This window comes from Tupaia chinensis, unplaced genomic scaffold (genome assembly GCF_000334495.1).
Source record: "Tupaia chinensis unplaced genomic scaffold, TupChi_1.0 Scaffold000569_1, whole genome shotgun sequence".
NCBI lineage: Eukaryota > Metazoa > Chordata > Mammalia > Scandentia > Tupaiidae > Tupaia > Tupaia belangeri.
The window spans coordinates 1384921-1404855 of NW_006160083.1; the positions used below are offsets into that span (position 1 = coordinate 1384921).

Consider the following 19935-nt stretch of genomic DNA (forward strand, 5'->3'; position numbering starts at 1 on the left):
TCCTTTTCAATAGAAAGAATATTGATAAAGTGAAGAATTGTTTGAGACAGTTTAAGATTGTCTTTGATGAAGGATCTCATAATCTTTTTAAAAATTAAGCTAAGGCTGCATAGCTTGTAATTTTCTAAAGTATTGAATTACATATGCAATACTTGTTGGATTCCATCCTTATCCTTTCTGTTAGTTCAGAAACATGGCACTTTGCATGAATCACACCTCAATAATGTAACAGTTTTATAATTTTAGTAAGATTTTATCTTTAAAAATGAAAGTTTAAAATTTGCTCAGTAGCAGTCATCATGTTACAAGTGTCATAATACCTTTTTAAATTATTTTAAAGAGATTTTCGCTGTAGGGTGTGCACGCTTGCTAGAGAGACAGAGAAAGGCAGAGAGACAGAAAGTGAGAAATCACTCCCCAGGACAGATGGCCACACTGCAATCCCTTCTCCTCTATTCTCTTGGGATTTTGGGCATGCACGCACACGTGCACAGCATAAGTTTCAAGCTGCCAGGTCCAGGACTCAAACAGCAGTCAACTATATGGGAGTCCAGCAATGTAACCATTACACCACCATCTGCTAATCCCACAAATGTCATAACACCTTTAAATGTGTCTTCTAATTTCTTCTAGCAAATCATGAGAGAAGTTCCTTTGTTATGCCCTGACAAGTGTTTCTATTTTCCATTATTAGCAAGAATAATAAGGCAAACTTTGCATACATTGGTTTAGAATTAAAATTAAATTTTTTCAAAAAGAGTCTTTTTTTTAAGGGCTTGGACAGAATATTCCAAAATATTGCCTACTGTCCCATTGATTAATCCACCAGAGAAGTTTATTCAGGATTATGTTCCAAAAGATAAATTCTATGAAGATAAGCTTTATACATCAGGAACAAAATCAGAAGCAGCAGCAGGTACATGGAAAACACACATTTTTCAGTTTATATTTCCTCATGGTTCTCTTGGACATTCTCTGAAACTGCTTAGAAGACTGAAGAATTTCGTCACCTAGAAATTCACACTGTTGAAGCTCAGCATGTCTCTGGGCCAGTAACTTCATAGATTTATCAGTCACTGTTTCTATGAGGTCATCCACCTATGGTAAATACAAAGAAATGAAGCCATGTGTTAGAAAACCTTACCAAAACCAAAGATCAAAATTGCTTTTCCTATGAGGTGAGCTCAGGAATCAGGGGACGTTTTGCAAATCCCAGAGTATTATTGTAATTCAATAGATAGCAAACAGAGCTTGAAAACATACATTTACCACCCAGTGGTAAAGACGATCTCATTTCTTCTCAGAAGAAACCTATGTGCATACCTTCGTTTTAATTGAATTCACCTACTACTTATTAGGCACGCAGCATCATCCTAGGTGCCCTGAGCAGCCCATTAGCCACTCTCAGAATGCTCCCCACTAACATAATTTCTTAATGTTAATCATTACTTTTATCCCACACCCCATGCCCATGCTGTCCGGCAGGGCTGTGCAAATGCACAGGTAAGCCCAGCCCACTGATGCTTCTGAGACACAAAGTAAAAGCCTTTGTCCACTACCTGCATCTGAAGCTTTCCCACGGTCAAATCTGATTTTCGGAGGATGCGTCCCATGCCATGTTTCTTTTTTTTAAGAACTAGAAAGTGTGGTCTCTTTTTTGATGAATATGGAACCTATCATAAAAATGCAAAAGCACATGAGATTAGGAAGTACCATTATTGTTTCTGTGATGGCACTTAAATAAGAATTCTCACCATTGGGACAGTCTCTTGGGAACTGAACATTTGCCACATAACAACATTGGGCTGGAGGCCGTATTCATATTATTCTCCACGCCCCATGTATCTGCTTTGTGCACAGAGTTCCCTTTGAAGAGATCTGTAGAGTGCAGAGAAATGAGATTGTCTGGCTCTGAATGAATATACAGCGTCAGGAAAAAAGCAGGTCATTCGTAAGGGGAAGTCGAAATTGCATCTGCAGCTGCTGAGCGCAGTGAGAGTGCGGTGCTGTTGTGGACCAATGCCCCAGAAAGCTCATTACCACTGGATCCAGTTGTTAATTTGGTCTCTTTTCTGCAGGTTTCCTTATTTTTCATGGCAGTGTGGACTCCAAGCATAAAAAGAAAGCCGTGGGTTGTTTTTACCCCATGCCTGATGCTTTTCCCATAGCCCCTGGCTTAGTAGTTACAAGTACCTTTCTTAATAGTGTTGCTATTGGAAATCACTCCTAGGTTATGGCTTCTGACTAATCTGTTCTTTTTAGTTTTATTGGATTCACTCTTCCTCCCCCTTGTGCTTAGTAATTAACATTAGGACTATTGAGACCTACACAGATATGGTGTGGGGCATTTGTGGGTCCTAACCTTGCCTGCTGGAGTTTACAAATGGAGTCTGCTGCTCTCTTGCCAGCATGTTGCAGCTCAGATGTCACTTGTAGGACCTTCTCTGATCTGCAGGACCTTCTGGGGCTAGCCCATAGCCTAGTAGTTAAGGCAGCTGGATCCCATGTGGCTAACCACATTGTTTGAGTACCAGTTGTGTGTGTGTGTGTGTGTGTGTGTGTTTAATTTGCCAGAGGGTGTATGCACTTGAGACTGAGAGACAGAGAGGGAAAGCAAGAAAGCACCCCGTGTGCGAGATGGCCATGCCATGATCTCTTCTCCTCTCTCCCGCCTTTCAGGATTTTGGGCATGCACGTACACTCACTCAGCATGGTTTTTCAAGCCACTAGATTTGGGACTTGAACCAAGCTTGGTCAGCCATGTGGGATCCAGCCACCTTGGCCACCATGTGACTGACCTAAAAACTGGATTTCTGAAAAAGCTCTAAACATTGACTTTTGTGTAAGTCTTTAGAAGTCAACTTATTTTATTGTTTTACCTTTTGCAGTCCTGAAGGAAGAGATGTAACAGATAATCGCTTTGTCGTTCTCCTGGCCCTGAGGAGTGTATTTCCCCGTGTTATCTCCTCTGTCTCTGCTTCTACGACATCGAGTTGTATAGTTGCTAAAAGAAAGAACAAAAGAACAAAATTGTGAGGATCACAATTAGAAGCATATTCTACCTATTAGTATTCTGGGAGCAGGCAGTGGAGTAGGGGTAACAAAGTTGGACTGATAGGAAAGGTTGTGAGTTCACCTCTCAGGACCTCCCTGAGTATGTTGGGTGCATTCTCATGTGCCTGTGATCCAGGCCAACTGAGATGGGTGAATGGCAGCACAAAGACCCTGCTGGGGGACCTTGTCACTTCTCCCTCTCTCTTAAGTCATAATAATAGTAAACATATTGTGAAAAGACAGCATCTTATGCTGCCTCAGTAGCAGGGTTAAAATACGTAGATTTATTTTTCTTAATCTTAAACTTTCTCCTGCACACATCTGCCTTTTTGTGTCATAAGCTCAGAAGATACCAACCTAGTCTTGACAAGGTGGTTATCTCTCTCCATGAGAGTTAGTTTTTGCTCACATGCTCACCTAGAGAGGCAGAGAGATAGAAAACGAGAAATCACCCCCCAGGTGGAATGGCCATGCCACAATCCCACTCTCCCTTGGGATTTTGAGCACACGTGCACCTGGCGTGAGTATCAAGTTACTGAATCCGGGACTCATGTGGGAGTCCAGCAATGTAACCATTACACCATATGCTGGTCCCAAGGGTGCTTTCCTCTTTAACCACTGTGGACTTAGAAAAAGTAACCCTCAAATGTGGAAGGCTATCCCTTTAGTATTTATTGTTGATTGAAGGAAAGTTTAAATTTATTCTCCAGAAATGTGACCAATGCTCAGTCATTCACATACCATCTTAAGGTTTTTCCCATACCCAAGGATTCATATGAACCATGATCTCCTTAATAGTTTCTTTATATTAATTAAATTTGCAATTCAATAAATGTATTTATAAAGGAAACTTTAAAACAGTATCATGATTGAAAATCATTATCATAAATAGGAATTAAAGTTTGTATGGTAAAAACAGCACCATCGTTTTTTGCAGAAGTCACGGCACTATATTGCCAAAAAGGAGAGAGGAGTATGAAATACGTTTTTTTTTTTTTTTTTTTTTTTTTTTTTTTTAAATTTTTTTTTTTTTTTTTTTTATTACTTTATTTAACTATTTTAATTTGATCAGAGAGGGACAGAATGAGAGAGAGAGGGAGAATGCAAGAAACCAAGCTGCCAGGTCTGGGACTTGAACCGTGGTCAGCCACATGGGGAGTCCAGTGCCCTTGACCACCATGCCACCTGCTGGCCCCAAAATAAGATCTTTTCCCTGATGTAATCAAAAACATCAATAGGCATTGGTGAAAAGGTGTTTGCAATTGCTGTGTTTCAGTGTCTCTTCATGCTAGGTGCAGCACCTAAGATCATCTTGTTCTTCTTAAGAGCCTTTGAAAGAACTTCTCTGAGAGCCTCAATAAATACATTAGCCTACTTGATGGTTCTTCAGGGACCTCAACTCAGCGAGTATAACCAGAACTCATGACTTTCTTTCCAATTTGGGTCCCTTGCTCCTAATTCCTGTGAATGGTGCCTCCATCTTCAACATAAGTGCTCAACCCAGAACCTCTTCCCTTCCCCCTGCCCTCCACTGTCCAGCTCTTCCCCATATCTTATAATGTCTGCCTATTATTGATATTTCTCTTTTTCTTCTCAACCTCTCTGCTGCAACTCATCCAAGCTAATGCTCTCCCTTACCTGAGTTAATATGAGTCTGTTTGTTCTTCCTGAATCTACTCTTGCCCTCGTACACTCTGGTCTCCACTCTGCAACCAGAGCTATCTTTTAAAAATGCAAATCAGATCATATAAATCCCCAGCTTGAAAATGTGAAATGGCTTCTTTCACTCTTAGGAGAAAGTTTAAAATTCTCGACATGGATCTCTAACATCCTTACCACTTCCTTCAACCAGCCTCTCTGGCACTCCCTGTTCCAGCATGGATTCTCATTTCTTAATCATGCCTGGTACTCTCTTGATATTGGGACTTGAACATGCCCTCCTTTCTCCCTGGAAAACTGTTCTCTCCACTCTTTATCTAACTTTTAGTTATTCTTCAAATCTCAATTTAGTTGTTCCTTCCTTGGGGAGGCCTTTCCTGAGCCCCTTCCCCTTACAATTGGAGCATCCGTGACTTGCTTCCATAGCATCCTGTTTTACTAGGCATCAGATGCAATTATAATACCTGCATACCATCTGCAAATGTCTATGCTATAACGCCAGGAGTGTGGGGATCATGTCTATTCTGTTTGCTACTCTGTCCTAATATGGTGGCTGTCATATAGTTAAGTATTTAGCAACTCACTAAACAGATGGAAAATGTTATGGAGGCCAACAGGGAAGGAAATTGCCTTTTGGTCACAGCAAAGACAGGGTAATGATGTTTGAACTGCAGATTGAAAAGTAGACATGTTTTTTCCCAGAAATCTTAGCTGAAATACTTGTCGTTCCAACTAAGAGAATAAACCATCTCACGGATTAGTATAGAAATTTGGTCTTCTGTTCCCTGCTGTACTTTCTCAATCCAGCCCCGGCAGTATAGAAGCATATCATCTTTGTTATTTTCAACAGAAATATACAGGTCAATTCATACCAGGTAATTGCTAGATGCTTGGATGCTTGTATTAGTGAGTGCTTTTTCCAGAACAGAGAGTTTGTTTGAAAGGACAACCAGTCAGCTGGAAACCCTCAGGTTTTTTGGTGTGTGTGTGTGTTTCCTGGAAAAAGCACTCACCAGGTTTGTAGGCTGACCGGTGTGAGATGTGAGGCTACGTGTTTGTATGTATGCGTACTATAAGGGTTGTATGTGTTACCTGATGCTGTGCTCTAAAGGACAAAATAGCTACAGGGAGTATTTAGGGCAGTGAAACTATTCTGTACGATGCAGTCATGGTAGATACATGACATTACGCATTTGTCAAATCCCTAGAACTAGACAACATAAAGAGTGTATGCTTATAGGGGCCAGCAGGTGCCATGGCGGTTAAGGTGCTGGACTCCCACGTGGCTGATCACGGTTTGAGTCCTGGACCCAGTGGCTTGAAAATCACACCTGGTGGTACATGTGTGTGCGTGCCCAAAATCCTGAGAAGAGAATGGAAGACAAAGGATTGCTGTGTGGCCATCCCCCTAGGGGATGATTTCTCACTTTCCCTCTCCGTGTCTCTCTCCAGCAAGTACACACTCCCTATAACAAAAACATTTTAAAAAAGGGGAGGGGGGATAAGTAAACTATGGACTTTTGTTAATTATAATATATCAATATTAACTCATCAGTAGTAGCAAATGTACCCCATTAAGGCAAGATGTTAAAAATAGGAGAAACCATGAGAGTGAGAGAGGGAAAGGGATTATATGAAACTCTATTTTTTGCTCAATTTTTCTGAAAAGCTGAAACTACTCAGGAAAATCAAGTCTATTAATTAAATGACAAAAAACTACATAGAGGAGTCCAAGCAGAGGTGATATTGTTGGTTGTAGCTCATCAGACCCCAAATACCAGCATCATATATTGCAAAAAATCCCTAAAACTAGTAAGCTTAAATATTGATTCTTCTAAACAGTACTATATGCATAGAAAGTAGGTACCAACAAATCAAGCATCCTTTGTGACTCAGCAATCATAAATTGCATTTATTTAATTCTCACTGCACTGTTGGACATAACCATTTGAAAGGCTGCGTCACTACTTTTCTCTAGATAAATGGAGAAAAAAATCCAACTTTAGTCTGATTTTCCAATATTTATATGTTTATATATGTATACCTGCCTTTACATGTTTACATGTGTGCAGATGCATGCATATATATAAATTTTAAGGCCAGAAAAGCAACTTTAGACTGATTAGATCACTGATTAGTTGGACTGGGAGGAACCTCAAAATCAATCTAATACAGTGTCTTGCCACATACGGCGCTGTCAGAAAAGTCATGACATATACTTCTCTATGTTTTCCTATCCAAAAATGTGTCATGACTTTTCAGACCACCCAATATATGTGTATGTGAGTCAAGTGATGATCTTTCTGAAGTGCAGATTCTGACTCAGACCTGGTTAGGCCTGAGACTCTGTGTTTCACACAAGCTCTGCAGAGGCACCGTACTTTGGGTAGCAAGAAAATCCACCCCAATTTCCCAGTTCCTCTTGGCTTTGACACAGTGCTCAGTTGTCTTTGATTACCATTCTCTGAGAGCTTTCTCATTCTTGGTTTGCTAAATAACTTGGGAGATGGAAGCTCCTTGACCATTCTGGGAAGAAGGCTCTGTGTGTTTGAGAGGAGGACTTCCTTATGGTGAGTGGAGGCTTCTCTGTTGGCACTTGCTGGCTTGCTTCTGTATTTGTATGACAGCATCCTGCCAAAAGCAGTTTTCACTTTCTTCATCAAATTTTTTTTCTGATTTTGCTGGCTTTCATGAAACCCCATGTCACCATCACTGGATGATTCCTCTTTGGGGACCAGTACATTTTGTTTTACTAAGTTGGTAGACACAGCTCTATGCCATCTAAACAAAAGAAAAATAATTTGCATTCAAGAAATTGGAAAATTAAAAACAAATAAGTTTTTAACTTATTCATTCAAACTTAGAATGTGAATAAAATTATACAGTTTTTAAAAAATGGAGGACTAAGAATTAAATCACAGAAAAATAAACTCAACACAATTTCTTGCTGTTTTATTGCCGAATTATAACAAGGGCAACCTGGTCACTATTTCATTTAATGATTATATCAATGTAAGAGGTAGGTTGTATTATTCTTATTATTTGGAGAAATTTTTGCTATAGGGCGTGTGTGCTAGCTGGAGAGACAGAGCAGAGAGACAGAAAGCGAGAAAGCACCCCCCAGGGGGAATGGCCACTTTACAATCCCTTCTCCATTCTCCTCCTCGGATCTTGGGTGTGCCACACACAATTGGCATGAGTCTGAAGCCACTGGGTCTGGGACTTGAACCGCAGTCGGCCATGTGGGAGTCCAGTGACGTAACTGCTATACCATCTGCTGTTCTTGAGGTAGGTTATATTATTATCTTCATTTTACTAATAAGTCAACTCAGACATACAAAGATTAAATTAATTGACCAAGAATAGAGTATATATTTTAGCCCAAACCTGTGACTGTTAGGCTACATTAGCTCTGTTGGCAACTTGGCAATCTTATTTCAGTGCTGGTTGGAGAGAGTTTTTGCTGGATCTGTCAATTTTGAGGTTACAACTATGAGAGGTGTGAGAAACTGCTAGGTCATCAACAAGGAATATAAACGCCAAGCATTTACATATAGCACTCATTTAGATGACATACTCTCTCTTTTTTTTAAAAAAAAAAAGTATTATTTTATTTAACTTTATTTACTCATTTTAATTTAACCAGAGAGGGACCGAGTAAGAGAGAGAGAGAAAGTGAGAAAGCGAGCCACCAGATCCAGGACTCAAACTATGATCAGCCATGTGGGAGTCCAGCGCCCTCAACCACCACACCACCTGCCAGCCCCTAGATGACATACTCTTAAATTCATGTTTCAAAAATTTCCAGTCATCTTTATAATTTGTGCATATTTTAGTAACGAAAATAGACAGCTTCTTATGTGTTAAACTCTGCTAAGTGCTTTCATTTGTGGTATATAATTTATTCCTTGCATTGTCATTTCCACGTTACAAAGGAGGAAAATTAAAGCTTGTGGAGATAAAATAATTTATGTCCAGATGATCTATTCCAAGGTATGTATTGTTAACCTCTATGTCAGAATAAATATTACATGCCAAGATACAATTATGTACTAATATTCTTCTTCAACATTTTTTGTTATTACCCTCATCCGAAGCAATAATGTTCACAAAATCCCAGGTTTTTAAAAATTAAACATTTTAATTACTTATTTATTTTGTTTGCTAGAGGGCAAGTACCCTTGCAGAGGGAGAGAGGGAAAGTATGACCACACCACAACCCCTTCTCCATTCTTCTCTCAGGGTTTTGGGCATATATGCATGGAGAGTTTTTCAAGAAACTGGGTCCAGAACTTGAAATGTACAGTTGGCCATGTAGGATCCAGTCACCATAACCTCTGTGCCATCTGCTGGCCCTATTTATTTATTTTTAAACAGGCCCTCACTAAATTGCCATCCTCCTGCCTCAGCCTCCAAGTAGCTGGGACTATAGACGCCCACCACTGTCTGGTTTTTATAGTGGGCCAGCTGTGGTCTTGGCTGGCTGAGTCACGGCTTCAATCAGAAGCCAGTACTGTGACTAGGCCTACACTTTATATTTTGAGATCATTGTAGATTCACATGCAGTTGTAAGAAATAATACACGGGAAGATTCTGTGCTCTTTTACTTTTCCCCCTTGAAAATTCAATGGACTCTATTTGCAGTTTTAGAATCAGGCAACACTTGATTCCCTAACAGAATAAATATTCCTTCTGTGTACTCTTCACCCAGTTTCCCCCAATGGTAACATTTGCCAAACTGTAGTATAAATTCACAGCCAAGATGCTGACTTCGCCACAGTCAATATACAGAACATTTCTAGCACCATCAGGATCTCAAATTTTAGAGCCACACCCACTTCCTACTCATCCCCACCTTCTCTTTAACCCTGGCAGCCACTAACCTATCCTCCATTTGCATAATTCTTGACTTTTCAAGAATGGTATATAAATGGAATCATATGACATGGGGGGGGGACTTCAAAAAGTTCATGGAAATATGAATGGTAAAAAAAGTCTATGCATGGATTTCAATTTTTTAAAAAATTGTTTGCTTATTTCTTCCATTAACAAGTGAGTGAGAGAGAGACAGACAGACAGATATACCGACAGACAGCACCCCCACAAGCCATCCTCCAGTTTCAGCCATCCCTGAACCATGAGCACATATGTACTTGTCATACTCAGGAAGCTCTCCACATGAGAACCAGGAACCCTCCCACGTGGGTTAGCCTTGGGGAGCATTGTGTTTTCCTGCTGCACCATCGTCTGGCTCCTCCAAAGATTGCACTGAAATCATTCATATTTAAAATTCTATATTTTCCATAAACTTTTTGAAATTCTCTTATATCATCTTTTGGAATTTGTTCTTTTCAGTCAGCCTAATTCTTCGGATGTTCATCCAGATTCTTTGTATTGGTAGTTTGTTTCTTTTTCTTGCCAAGTAATATTCCATGATAGGGATGTATCCCACTTTGTTTAACCGTTCATTTGTTGAAGCACATTGGGGTTGTTTCTAGTTTGGGGCTGTTAGGAATAAAGCTGCTTTTAACATCTGCATACATTGCTTTTATATGAACATAAAACTTAATTTCTCAGGACCAGTAGTTAGCATAATGACTATGTCCCTGGACTCCCATGTAATCGACTGCGGTTTGAGTCCCGGATCCGGTGGCTTAAACTCATGCCAGGCATGTGTGCGTGCGTGCCCAAGATCCCGAGAGAATAATGGAGGAGAAGGGATTGCAGCGGCCTGGGGGGTGATTTCTCGCTTTCTGTCTCTCTGTCTCTCTCTGTCTTTCTGGCGAGCGCACACGCCCTATAGCAAAAACCTCTCAAAAAAAAAGAAACTTAATTTCTCTAAGTGAAATCCCAAATTTTATATTATGCTCTTCTGTTGTTTCATATTTATAATACATATTTTAATATGGATTAAAATACATTCATAAGCACTAAAAGTGTTCTTCAGATACCACCTAGAGTATCTCAGTGCCACCAGCATGTGTTCCACTCCCCAGGAAAATGCTGTTCTAAGCGGAACTGAAATTGTTCAGCCTTCTCTGTAATCATGCGTGGAAAGTAGCTCGGTGAGCACTCAGGCACTGGAGTTAAATGGTCTTGGTTCCACTCAGAGCTATGACTCCTAACTGTGTGACCTTGGCCATGTTATTTAACCTCTGTAAGCTTTGATTTTCTCATTTGGAAATGGTTAAACTCATTCATATTCACCATCTTCAACAAAGAGCATTACATTTTATTGTACACCTTTGATTTTTATTCTACTAGTTTTGTTTTGTTTTTGACACACACACACACACACACACACACACACACACAATTGGCAATGTCCTTTTTATAAAAATTAAAAAATTTTAAATTTTATTATTATTTTTTAATTTGACCAGAGAGAGAAAGAGAGAGGAAAAGTGAGAGAGCAAACCACCAGATCTGGGACTCACACTGTGGTTGACTATGTGAGAGTCCAGCATCTTAACCACCATGCCACCTGTTACCCCCATCTCCGTTTTAACTCTGTTGTGGTATACCATTCCATAACCTGTTTGCCTTGTTTATATGCATTGTTGTGTCTATAATATCTTTGGTTTGATTATTATATACTGCATGCATGCTTTGAAAAACCATGTTGTACCTTGCAAAGATGTACAATGATTAAATATAAATAATAAATTATAAATAAAATTAAATTATAAATGAAAACAAAAGGCAAGCTGGTGGTCTAGCAGTTAGGGTAGACTCCCACATGGCCAACCATGGTTCAAGTCCCAGACCTGGCGGCTTACTTTCTCACTTTCCCTCTCTCTTTCTCTGTGTCTAAATGGAAACACCAAAAAAAAAAAGTAAACGATTTTATTATTTTCAGAAAGGAGAGAATAAAAGGAAATAATTTATGTGTTTGGAACCTAGTGAAGTATTCAATAACTGCTAACTTTCATAATCATGTGGATCAGATCTGTGTGGGGGGAAATGAAAATGGTGAAGAGGTAGCACAACCAAAGGACAGAAAAAGGAGACCTCGTGGCTAGCAGCCTCCCTCCTGGTTCCAGGACATAGTTCAGAGAATTGTACACATGTGGTTAATTAGGATTAATTAGGATTAATCTCTCATGGACCCCCTTTGAGTTGTTTTTTTTTTAAAGAGATTTTTGCTATAGGGTGCGTGTGCTCACCTGAAAGACAGAGACAGGGAGACAGAAAGCAAGAAATCCGCCACCCCATACCCCTGGAGGGATGGCCATGCCATAATCCCTTCTCCTCCATTCTCCTCCTGGGATCTTGGGCACCCACACACACATGCCCAGTGTGAGTTTCAAGCCACCGGGCCTCGGACTCCTGGGACTCAAACTATGGTCGACTATATGGGAATCTAGTGCTGTAATCTAGCAATCTAGTGACATTATGCCATCTGCTGGTCCCTGCCTCTTTGACATTTTAAAATAATTTCTACTGCTATAAATATGACACGTCCTCACACAACAGCAGAAATACAATTTCGGGAGAATCCTGGAGGTCATCTGGGCAACCCCTCAGATAAAAAAACCTAGCTTTTAGCAATCTCTTAGTCTATGTCACCCACTTTCACTCCCCTCCCCATCCCTGATCTATGTATAACCTACTTAACAAAGATGATTTTGTTCCAGGCCCTAGGGACAAAACTGTCATAGTTTTTGTTATGAGGAGAACCTTTCTCTTCTTAAGTTTTCAAATAGTTTTGTTGGTACTGAGTTTATTTGGCTGTATTGTTTCCCCATTAAGTTCCTATTTCTAATTGAAAGTGAAAAGGTCTGCAATATTTCACTTTTGTCCAAGGAAGTTGAGAAATTTGGTCTTGGATGCTTCAGAACTCATAAAAACACCTCACTTCTACATATCATGTCTGAACTATAAGTAACTCATGGACCTGTTAAGAGAACCGCCCAAAGACATTGGGAACTAAGTCAACATACTGACTTTTCAAATTAACAGGTATTAGGTTGTTGGGAAAGTTGTGACATACTTTTCTGGTTTTCTATGCAAAAATGTGTCATGACGTTCCTAATGACCTAATATTACATTTGAAGGGGGCTGGCAGGTGACATGGTAGTTAAGGACGCTGGATTCCCACATGACCGACCATGGTTTAAATCCTAGACCTGGTGGCTTGCTTTCTCACTTTCTCTCTCTCTCTTTCACTCTGTCCTTCTCTGATCAAATTAAAATAAGTAAAATAAATAAAGTTAAATAAAATAACTCTTTAAAATATATATTACATAGGAAGTATTTCATGTCCATCTTTAAGGTATTCCCAATGGCAAGCAATATTCAATCTAATACAATTTTAATGTTACATTAAAGAATGTGCACATGGATGGGACCAGCAGTTGGCATAATGACTATGTCTCTGGACTTCCATGTAGTCAACCGTGGTTCAAGTCCCGGACCCGGTGGCTTAAACTCATGCCAGGCGCATGTGTGTGTGTGTGTGTGTGTCCAAGTCCCGAGAGAAGAATGGAGGAGAAGGGATTGCGGCATGGCCAACCCCCCTGGGGGGTGGTTTCTTGCTTTCTGTCTGTCTCTCTCTCTGTCTTTCTGGCAAGCACACGTGCCCTATAGCAAAAACCTCTCAAAAAAAAAATGAATGTGTATGTGGGTAAAATATAATTAGTAGATATTTCTGTAGCCAAAATTGCTGGGATGGTGAACAGAAATTATTGATTGTGGACTTAAAAAGAAAGCACTAATGAGTTCAAAATCATAGCATTTGCTTGAGATGTGGAATATATAAAATTCTGATGCTGCAGTATCAACTTAGTATCAGCAGTTTTATATGTTACCTTAAAACTCAAATTCATGTAGGAAAAAAAAGGTGTTTCTAGTTACAATTAAGACTTTTCTGACCATAAAATGAAACCTCCATTTTATTTCCTAATTCAATGTCATATCCCGTTTCTCCAATCTAGCCTTCATTTTAGACTCATGAATCTTCATTTCTTTCTTTTCCTTTTATGATGCCAGAGAGTATGTATGTGTGCACACTCATGTTAGAGAGAGAACATTTTCCAGTGGTTTGGTCATGCTCTAATCCTTTTTTCTCCAATTCTCCAAGCTGTTTGGACATGGAAGTGCACCTAGTACATAAGCCATCAGGACCAGGACTCGAACCCTGACCGGCCATGTGTGCTCTGGCTTCCTCTACACAGGACTAAACAATGCACTATGAGACCTGCTCAAGTCTTCATTTCTAAATGCAGTGCTTGACAAGAGAGGCTACCTTTTCTGATCATCGAAGTGAATTTTGTTTAATCCCAAATCTGAAGACTTAACAGAAAAGAAAGTGAGTCCCATTACCTACCTTTCAATCCCCTTCTTTTTGATGGAGCCATTTTTCTTTTTGAGTTGCTGGAATCTTCGTGACTGGCCAACTTTTCCATAGGCTACTTTGAAGGGCTCTGATATGTACATCTGAGAGCGGTCCATTGCTGTCAGCTTCACTTGTACTAGCTGTTTTGAGTTCTTTAGCTTTTCAGCGCAAACTTGGAACCCAACGCATCCTGTGACGGAGGGCACTGTCAAGTTCTGGGCTGTTGGGGGTAAAGTACATAGGAAATTTTTGAAGCCACCTCCTCATTCCTCTCCAGGTGTCAGAGGCAGTATTTGTGAAGTTAGCCCTGTTTATGGCTCACAGAGGTCACCAATGATGCATATGACAGAGCTGTGGCAAATTCCATGGCACTTTGTGGAACACTTCACGGATTCTTGGACAGGGTAAATGTAGAAATAGCGGTCGGATTGTCTTATCACTGCCAATGGATTGGCAAAAATAAATGAATAAGTAAACTCACCCTCAAATTCAGATGTTCATGTTCGAATTCCATAGGAAATAACCTAAAGGAATATCAGCCATCTGTTGGTCACCAGAAACAGCTGTGAGATCGTTCACCTGGAGCTGGTGAATGTTCTTTCTGTCCTGTGAGACACACATGAAAAAGGCCGTTGTTGTCTGGACCCAAGAGCTATTTCATCACATCTTGAAATTGTATAGTGGTCTGCCAAAGCACGTGACTGAAAAAGTTGAATACCTGGCCTACACTCCCAACATTCCCCTACTTAGTTCCTGAAAATCAGATTCTGTCTGGTTTGGAACTTCTTGCCACAAGGTGGCAGCAAACACTAGGCTTTATTCCCGTCACACTCCAGGCTTTGAGTTGTTCTGTCTGAAATAACTAGAAAGAAAACTCTAAAAAGGTATTGGGAAGTACAAAAATTACACTGCTTTCAGTGTTTGTATTAATCCATTCCCTGGAGCATGCATCTCCAACTTCCATGTGCATATGATTTACCAGGGGATCTTGTTAAAATGATTTGCAGTACGTCTAGGGTGGGATCCAAGTCTTTACACTTTTAACACACTCCCAGGTGACACTGAAGATGCTGATCTGCGTATCGTACTGTGAGTAACAAGAGTCTCATGTGTTTCAGGACTAGTGGGAAAAAAAATTAAAATAGCCAGGAACAGAGTATATACACCCCTGAGGGTTAAAAAGAGTGGGTTTGGGAATTATATCTGGTTTCTCATTCCAGCTCAGCTCTGTGACCTTAGTCAATTCACTTAGCCTAGCTGTGTTTGTTTTCTCTAACATGGGAATACGAATAGTACCCAAGCCATTGTTTTATGATGAAATGCAAGTGAGATAGAAAGTTGTGTTCATCGAACCCAGGAACCTATGTTTGAAGGAGAACACAAGGTGTGTGAGTGCAGATGAGCCTCTGTCCCACACTGTGAGAAACGTTGGAATGTGGCATACCTGATGTGCTTTGACCAGAGAGGCACGTGCTTGAGACTGGTCTGTTTTCCTTCATCTGTTGGAATCCCTGGTACACAATAAATAATAGGCGCTTGAATGAATGAATACGTAAATGAGCAATATTTATTTAACCATAGATAAATGTTTTTTGTGTGATTATTGGTATTGCCATCTTCTAGCATATTCTGTTAAATATCTGGATGAATGGGATTAATTTAATGTTAGGAAAAGAGCATTTTTTTACATTATTCTTGCATGCATGTGTCTATGTTGTACACATTTCTGTGTGTGCAAGACTGTGTAGGTGTTTAAGATTGTACTGATGTAACTAAGGAGGGCAGATAGCTAGAGAGAGGGCCACCAAATCAGGAATTCCCTCTAGGTCTGTTCTTTTCAACCATCATTCACAGGACATGCTTGGAGTCATCCTCACATGATCATTCTGTGGACCCTGGTAAATATTCCTCTGAAAAGCAAAAGGCCAAAAAGCCAACCGGAACAGGGCAAAACACAGTCAAACCATAATCTCCCTTGTTCTCAACGTTATCCTTCTATTGGACCCATCTGAGATTGCATAATCCTATTTAGGTAACCATAACAACATGTGACTCCTGTGGAAATAGCAATTGATTGAAACCTCTAAGTCAGCGATTGCAAACATGAATTCCTGCAGAAGCCAGGCAGGGTGCTATGAGAAGCTTGGGTGTAATAGGGTAGGATGGAAGTTCTGGTAAACTAGAGTGCTGGGCCAATAAAATCCAATTAAACTTCAAAACTGTTTAATTGTGCCAGAGGAATTGTTTCCTACAGAAAAGAGAAAGAGAGAGAGAAAGTGATGAAGCACCCTCCATGGGGGATGGCCACACTGCAATCTCTTCTCCATTTCTCCCTTCTGTCAGGATTTTGGGCATACATGGCTTGGAATCTGGGACTCAAACCAGTCAGCCACGTGGGACCCAGATGCCTTAACCACCACACCACCAACTGGCCCTAAACTTAAAAAAAAAAAATTTTTTTTTGAAGAATTATTTGGGAGGCCAGCAGGTGGCATAGTGGTTAAGGTATTGGACTGCTGCATGGCCAGTGGTGGTTTGTGGCCTGGATCTGGTGGCTTGAAACATATGGGGCATATGTGCATGTGTGTTTAAAATCTTGAGAAGAGAATGCAGGAGAAGGGATTTCAACCTGGCCATCTTTCCAGGGGATGATTTCTCACTTTCTCTCTGTCTTTCTCTGTGTCTCCAGCAAATGCACATGCCCTAATAGTGAAAATCTCTCTTAAAAATGATTTAATATGTCAATTATTATTATTATTCTTAAATTTGCTACAGGACACATGTGCCTACCAGAGAGACACAGAGACAGAGAGAGAGAGAGAAAGAGAGGGAAAATGAGAAAGTAAGCCCCCAGGTGCAGGACTCAAACTGCAGTCCACCATGTGGGAGTCCGGTGTCTTAACCACAATGCCACCTGCTGGCCCCAAACTTCAAATTTTTAAGAAGCTTCATCCATTTAAAAATGTGATCTACAGACCATATTTAGCTTGTGGGTCATCAGTTCGCTGCCTGCAGAGATGTTTTTATGTTAATATTCCATTCAGTCAGATCTCTCCCATTACCGATCCTAAAGCTGATTTACCCTCCAAAATTTTCCTTTTTTTTTTTTTCCCCAGTTTGCTTGAGGCCACATGCAGTTGCTGGAGAGATACAGATCCCCCCTCTCCTCCCCTCCCCAAGTTTTAACTTAAGCTTATTAGCTTGACTCTTGGGCAACTGTTAGATTGTTTTTGCATCTTATCTCTGTCTGGTTACATACTAACGTCACCTGGTAACCTGGAAGCCCTTCACAAACTTGGCAAACAGAGATTCTGGGTCTTGATTCCAAATCTGTGTGTGATAAATACATAAAGCAGGGCAGGGCAATGTACTTTCGTGACCTGGAGATGTTATGAAACTGAATTCTTTTTAAAATGGAGTCTCTGGAGCTGCCCCTTCTCTGAAGAATCCCCACTAATTCTGACCACCCCAGATTTACCAGGATTTGGGGGACCTTTGCGTGTGGGGAAACATGAACTGGAAGTTTGTTCACCTGGTTCAAACAAATCCCCCTGCTGGAGACTATGCCCTTTGGAAGAACAAGGTATCATTTTACAGATCACTCAGCGAGAACTTTCTCTTGGGGAAGGATTAGACAGAGTACCTAGAGAAAGAAGTTTGTCCTGAGGAGACGCCGTACACAGAGGGTCAACTCATTAGAAGTCCACAAAGGAACAGGCTGGATGGAGCTAGGTAGCTCTGAAGAAGCAAGAGGTTCCTGAGTAAACCATGGCCTTTCTTCAATTGCTTTTTGCGTTGGTTATGACCCCAGGTTAGTATTCCGACTTTGGACTCATATCATATAGCGCTTTTTTTTGGAGAGGTTTTTCGCTATAGGGTGCGTGCGCTCCAGACAGAGACAGAAAGCGAGAAATCACCCTCCAGGCGGGATGGTCACGCCGCAATCCCTTCTCCTCCATTCGCCTCTCGGGATCTTGGGCACGCACGCACACGCGCCCAGCGTGAGTTTTAAGCCACCGGGTCCCGGACTTGAACCACGGTCGACTACTTGGGAGTCCAGCGACATAGCCATTACGCTAACTGCTGGTTCCATCATATCATATAGTTTTGAAATAATTATTTGGTAGTGGCCAAAGCTACTTGGTTGGCTTTTGCTCTGTGTAATGACTTCTCAGTATTGGGCTTACCATCAAGTACTCCGAGTTCGTAGGACACTGGAAAGTTCAGGTTTCAATCAAAATGTTCTCTCAGATGCAGGTGATATGAGTGATAATTGGCACAAGCTCTTGGGAGGGCTGTTTGGCAATACTTACCAGCACTAGCGTTTGAAATCGGCAGTCCCTGGTCCAGCCTTGCACCTCTGCCAGCTATTGGGTTGTCAGAAAAGTCATGGTGCATTTTTGCCTAGAAAAACAGAAAAAAAATGCGTCATGACTTTTCTGACAACCCAAAACCTGCAGAAATATTTACAAAATGATGCGAGGACATATAAAGGTTTATTTGTAATAGAATAAGCTAGAGGCAACCTGTATGTCCACCACTAAAGGATTAAAGACATATTATAGTGCTGTGGACATACTCTGGAGGTTGGAGCCCTTGAAAGGAGGCAGTTGGGGGGGTGCTGAAGTGCAGATTAAAAGGTAGTATTTGGTATATGGAAGAGTAGAGGCAGGATGTCCTAACACCACAAACATGAGAGTGCTTTTTTAAAAAATACTACCTTTATTCAAATGCAAACAGACATAGAAAGTTCTGCAAGAATCTATACAGCTTTACAGTGGTTATTTTTGAAGATTGAAAGTGGAATGATGGAGGGTCAGAGGTGAGCAGGTATAAGTAAGAGATTTTAAAAAAATATATATTTTATGGGCCTAGTGGGTGAGATGGTGGTTAAGGCACTGGACTCCCACATGTTTGACAGCATTTGATTCCTTGACCTGAAGGTTTGAAACTCATGCTGGGCATGTGTGCATGGGTACCCCAAATCCCAAGAGTAGACTGGAAAGGGGATGACAGCTTGGCCATCCACCCTGGGACATTGTTTCTCACTTCCTCTCTGTCTCTGTGTCCCAGTGAGTGGATGTATGTGTGTGTGTGTGTGTGTGTGTATATACATTTTGTAAACTTTATAGTTTGATTTAAAAATATACAAATTACATTTCTACTTAAAAAAAAATTAGACCCCAAATCTAAACCATCAGTCTGGAATGCATAATATGAAGATATTGGTTTAAGTGATTTATTTTCTCTCACTGTTGCATGAACTGATTTTATAAAATAACTCAATTGATGGATTCAACTCTGCTTTAAAATCAGTCACTTCTGGAATTCAGTAAAAGCCAAACTGTCATTATTGTCAACAAAAAGCCAAACAAAATATGTTTGCTGTTCTAAGAATAAATGATGGATAGCTTAAAGCTGAAAGAAAAACAAGATTCTGTGCTATAATTTCCAACCTCTTTATTAGGCATGATTAAGTTTTATATTTCCAATAAACATAAAAACATCTGTAACAATCACCACCACCTTCTCTAGCTGAGGTGTTCATTACGGTAATCACTAGCCGCATGTGGTTTTTAAACACTTCAGTGTGGCTCGTCTCATCTGAGATGTGCTGTAAAGAAAAAAATATACACTGAATTTTAAAGATTTTGTATAAATAAAAGAATGTAAAATATCTTACCACCATTTAAAAATGTGAATTACATGTTGAAATGATAATATTTGAATCTGTCATGTTAAGTAATATTAAATATTAATATTAAATATAATGTTAACATGGTTTCCACCTGCCTTTTAAAATCTTTTTAAAAATGTAGTTACTAGAAAAACTTAAATTATATATTGGACAGGGCTATTCTGTAGTCTTAGAAATTTTGTAGACA

At 40.2% G+C, this 19935-nt stretch overlaps 1 protein-coding gene across 1 annotated transcript; it reads right to left on the reverse strand.

The window, feature by feature from the left end:
* Positions 1-900: 900 nt before the first annotated feature.
* CUNH3orf49 (chromosome unknown C3orf49 homolog) lies at positions 901-14220 on the reverse strand. Its single transcript, XM_027775505.1, has 5 exons — positions 14042-14220; positions 7172-7494; positions 2880-3004; positions 1560-1673; positions 901-1098 (listed from the first exon to the last, which is right to left on the reverse strand). Exons 1-5 carry the CDS (start codon positions 14164-14166, stop codon positions 901-903), a joined length of 885 nt encoding a protein of 294 aa, XP_027631306.1. The 5' UTR covers positions 14167-14220.
* Between the last annotated feature and the right edge of the window lie 5715 nt (positions 14221-19935).

Coding starts and splice junctions, on each gene's coding strand:
- CUNH3orf49 (XM_027775505.1), bottom strand. CDS start 14,166: ATGGACCGCTCTCAGATGTACATATCAGAGCCCTTCAAAGTAGCCTAT. Junction 7,495..14,041: donor AAAAAGAAGGGGATTGAAAG/GTAGGTAATGGG, acceptor TCTTTTGTTTAG/ATGGCATAGAGCTGTGTCTA. Junction 1,099..1,559: donor TGGGAAAGCTTCAGATGCAG/GTAGTGGACAAA, acceptor TATTTACCATAG/GTGGATGACCTCATAGAAAC.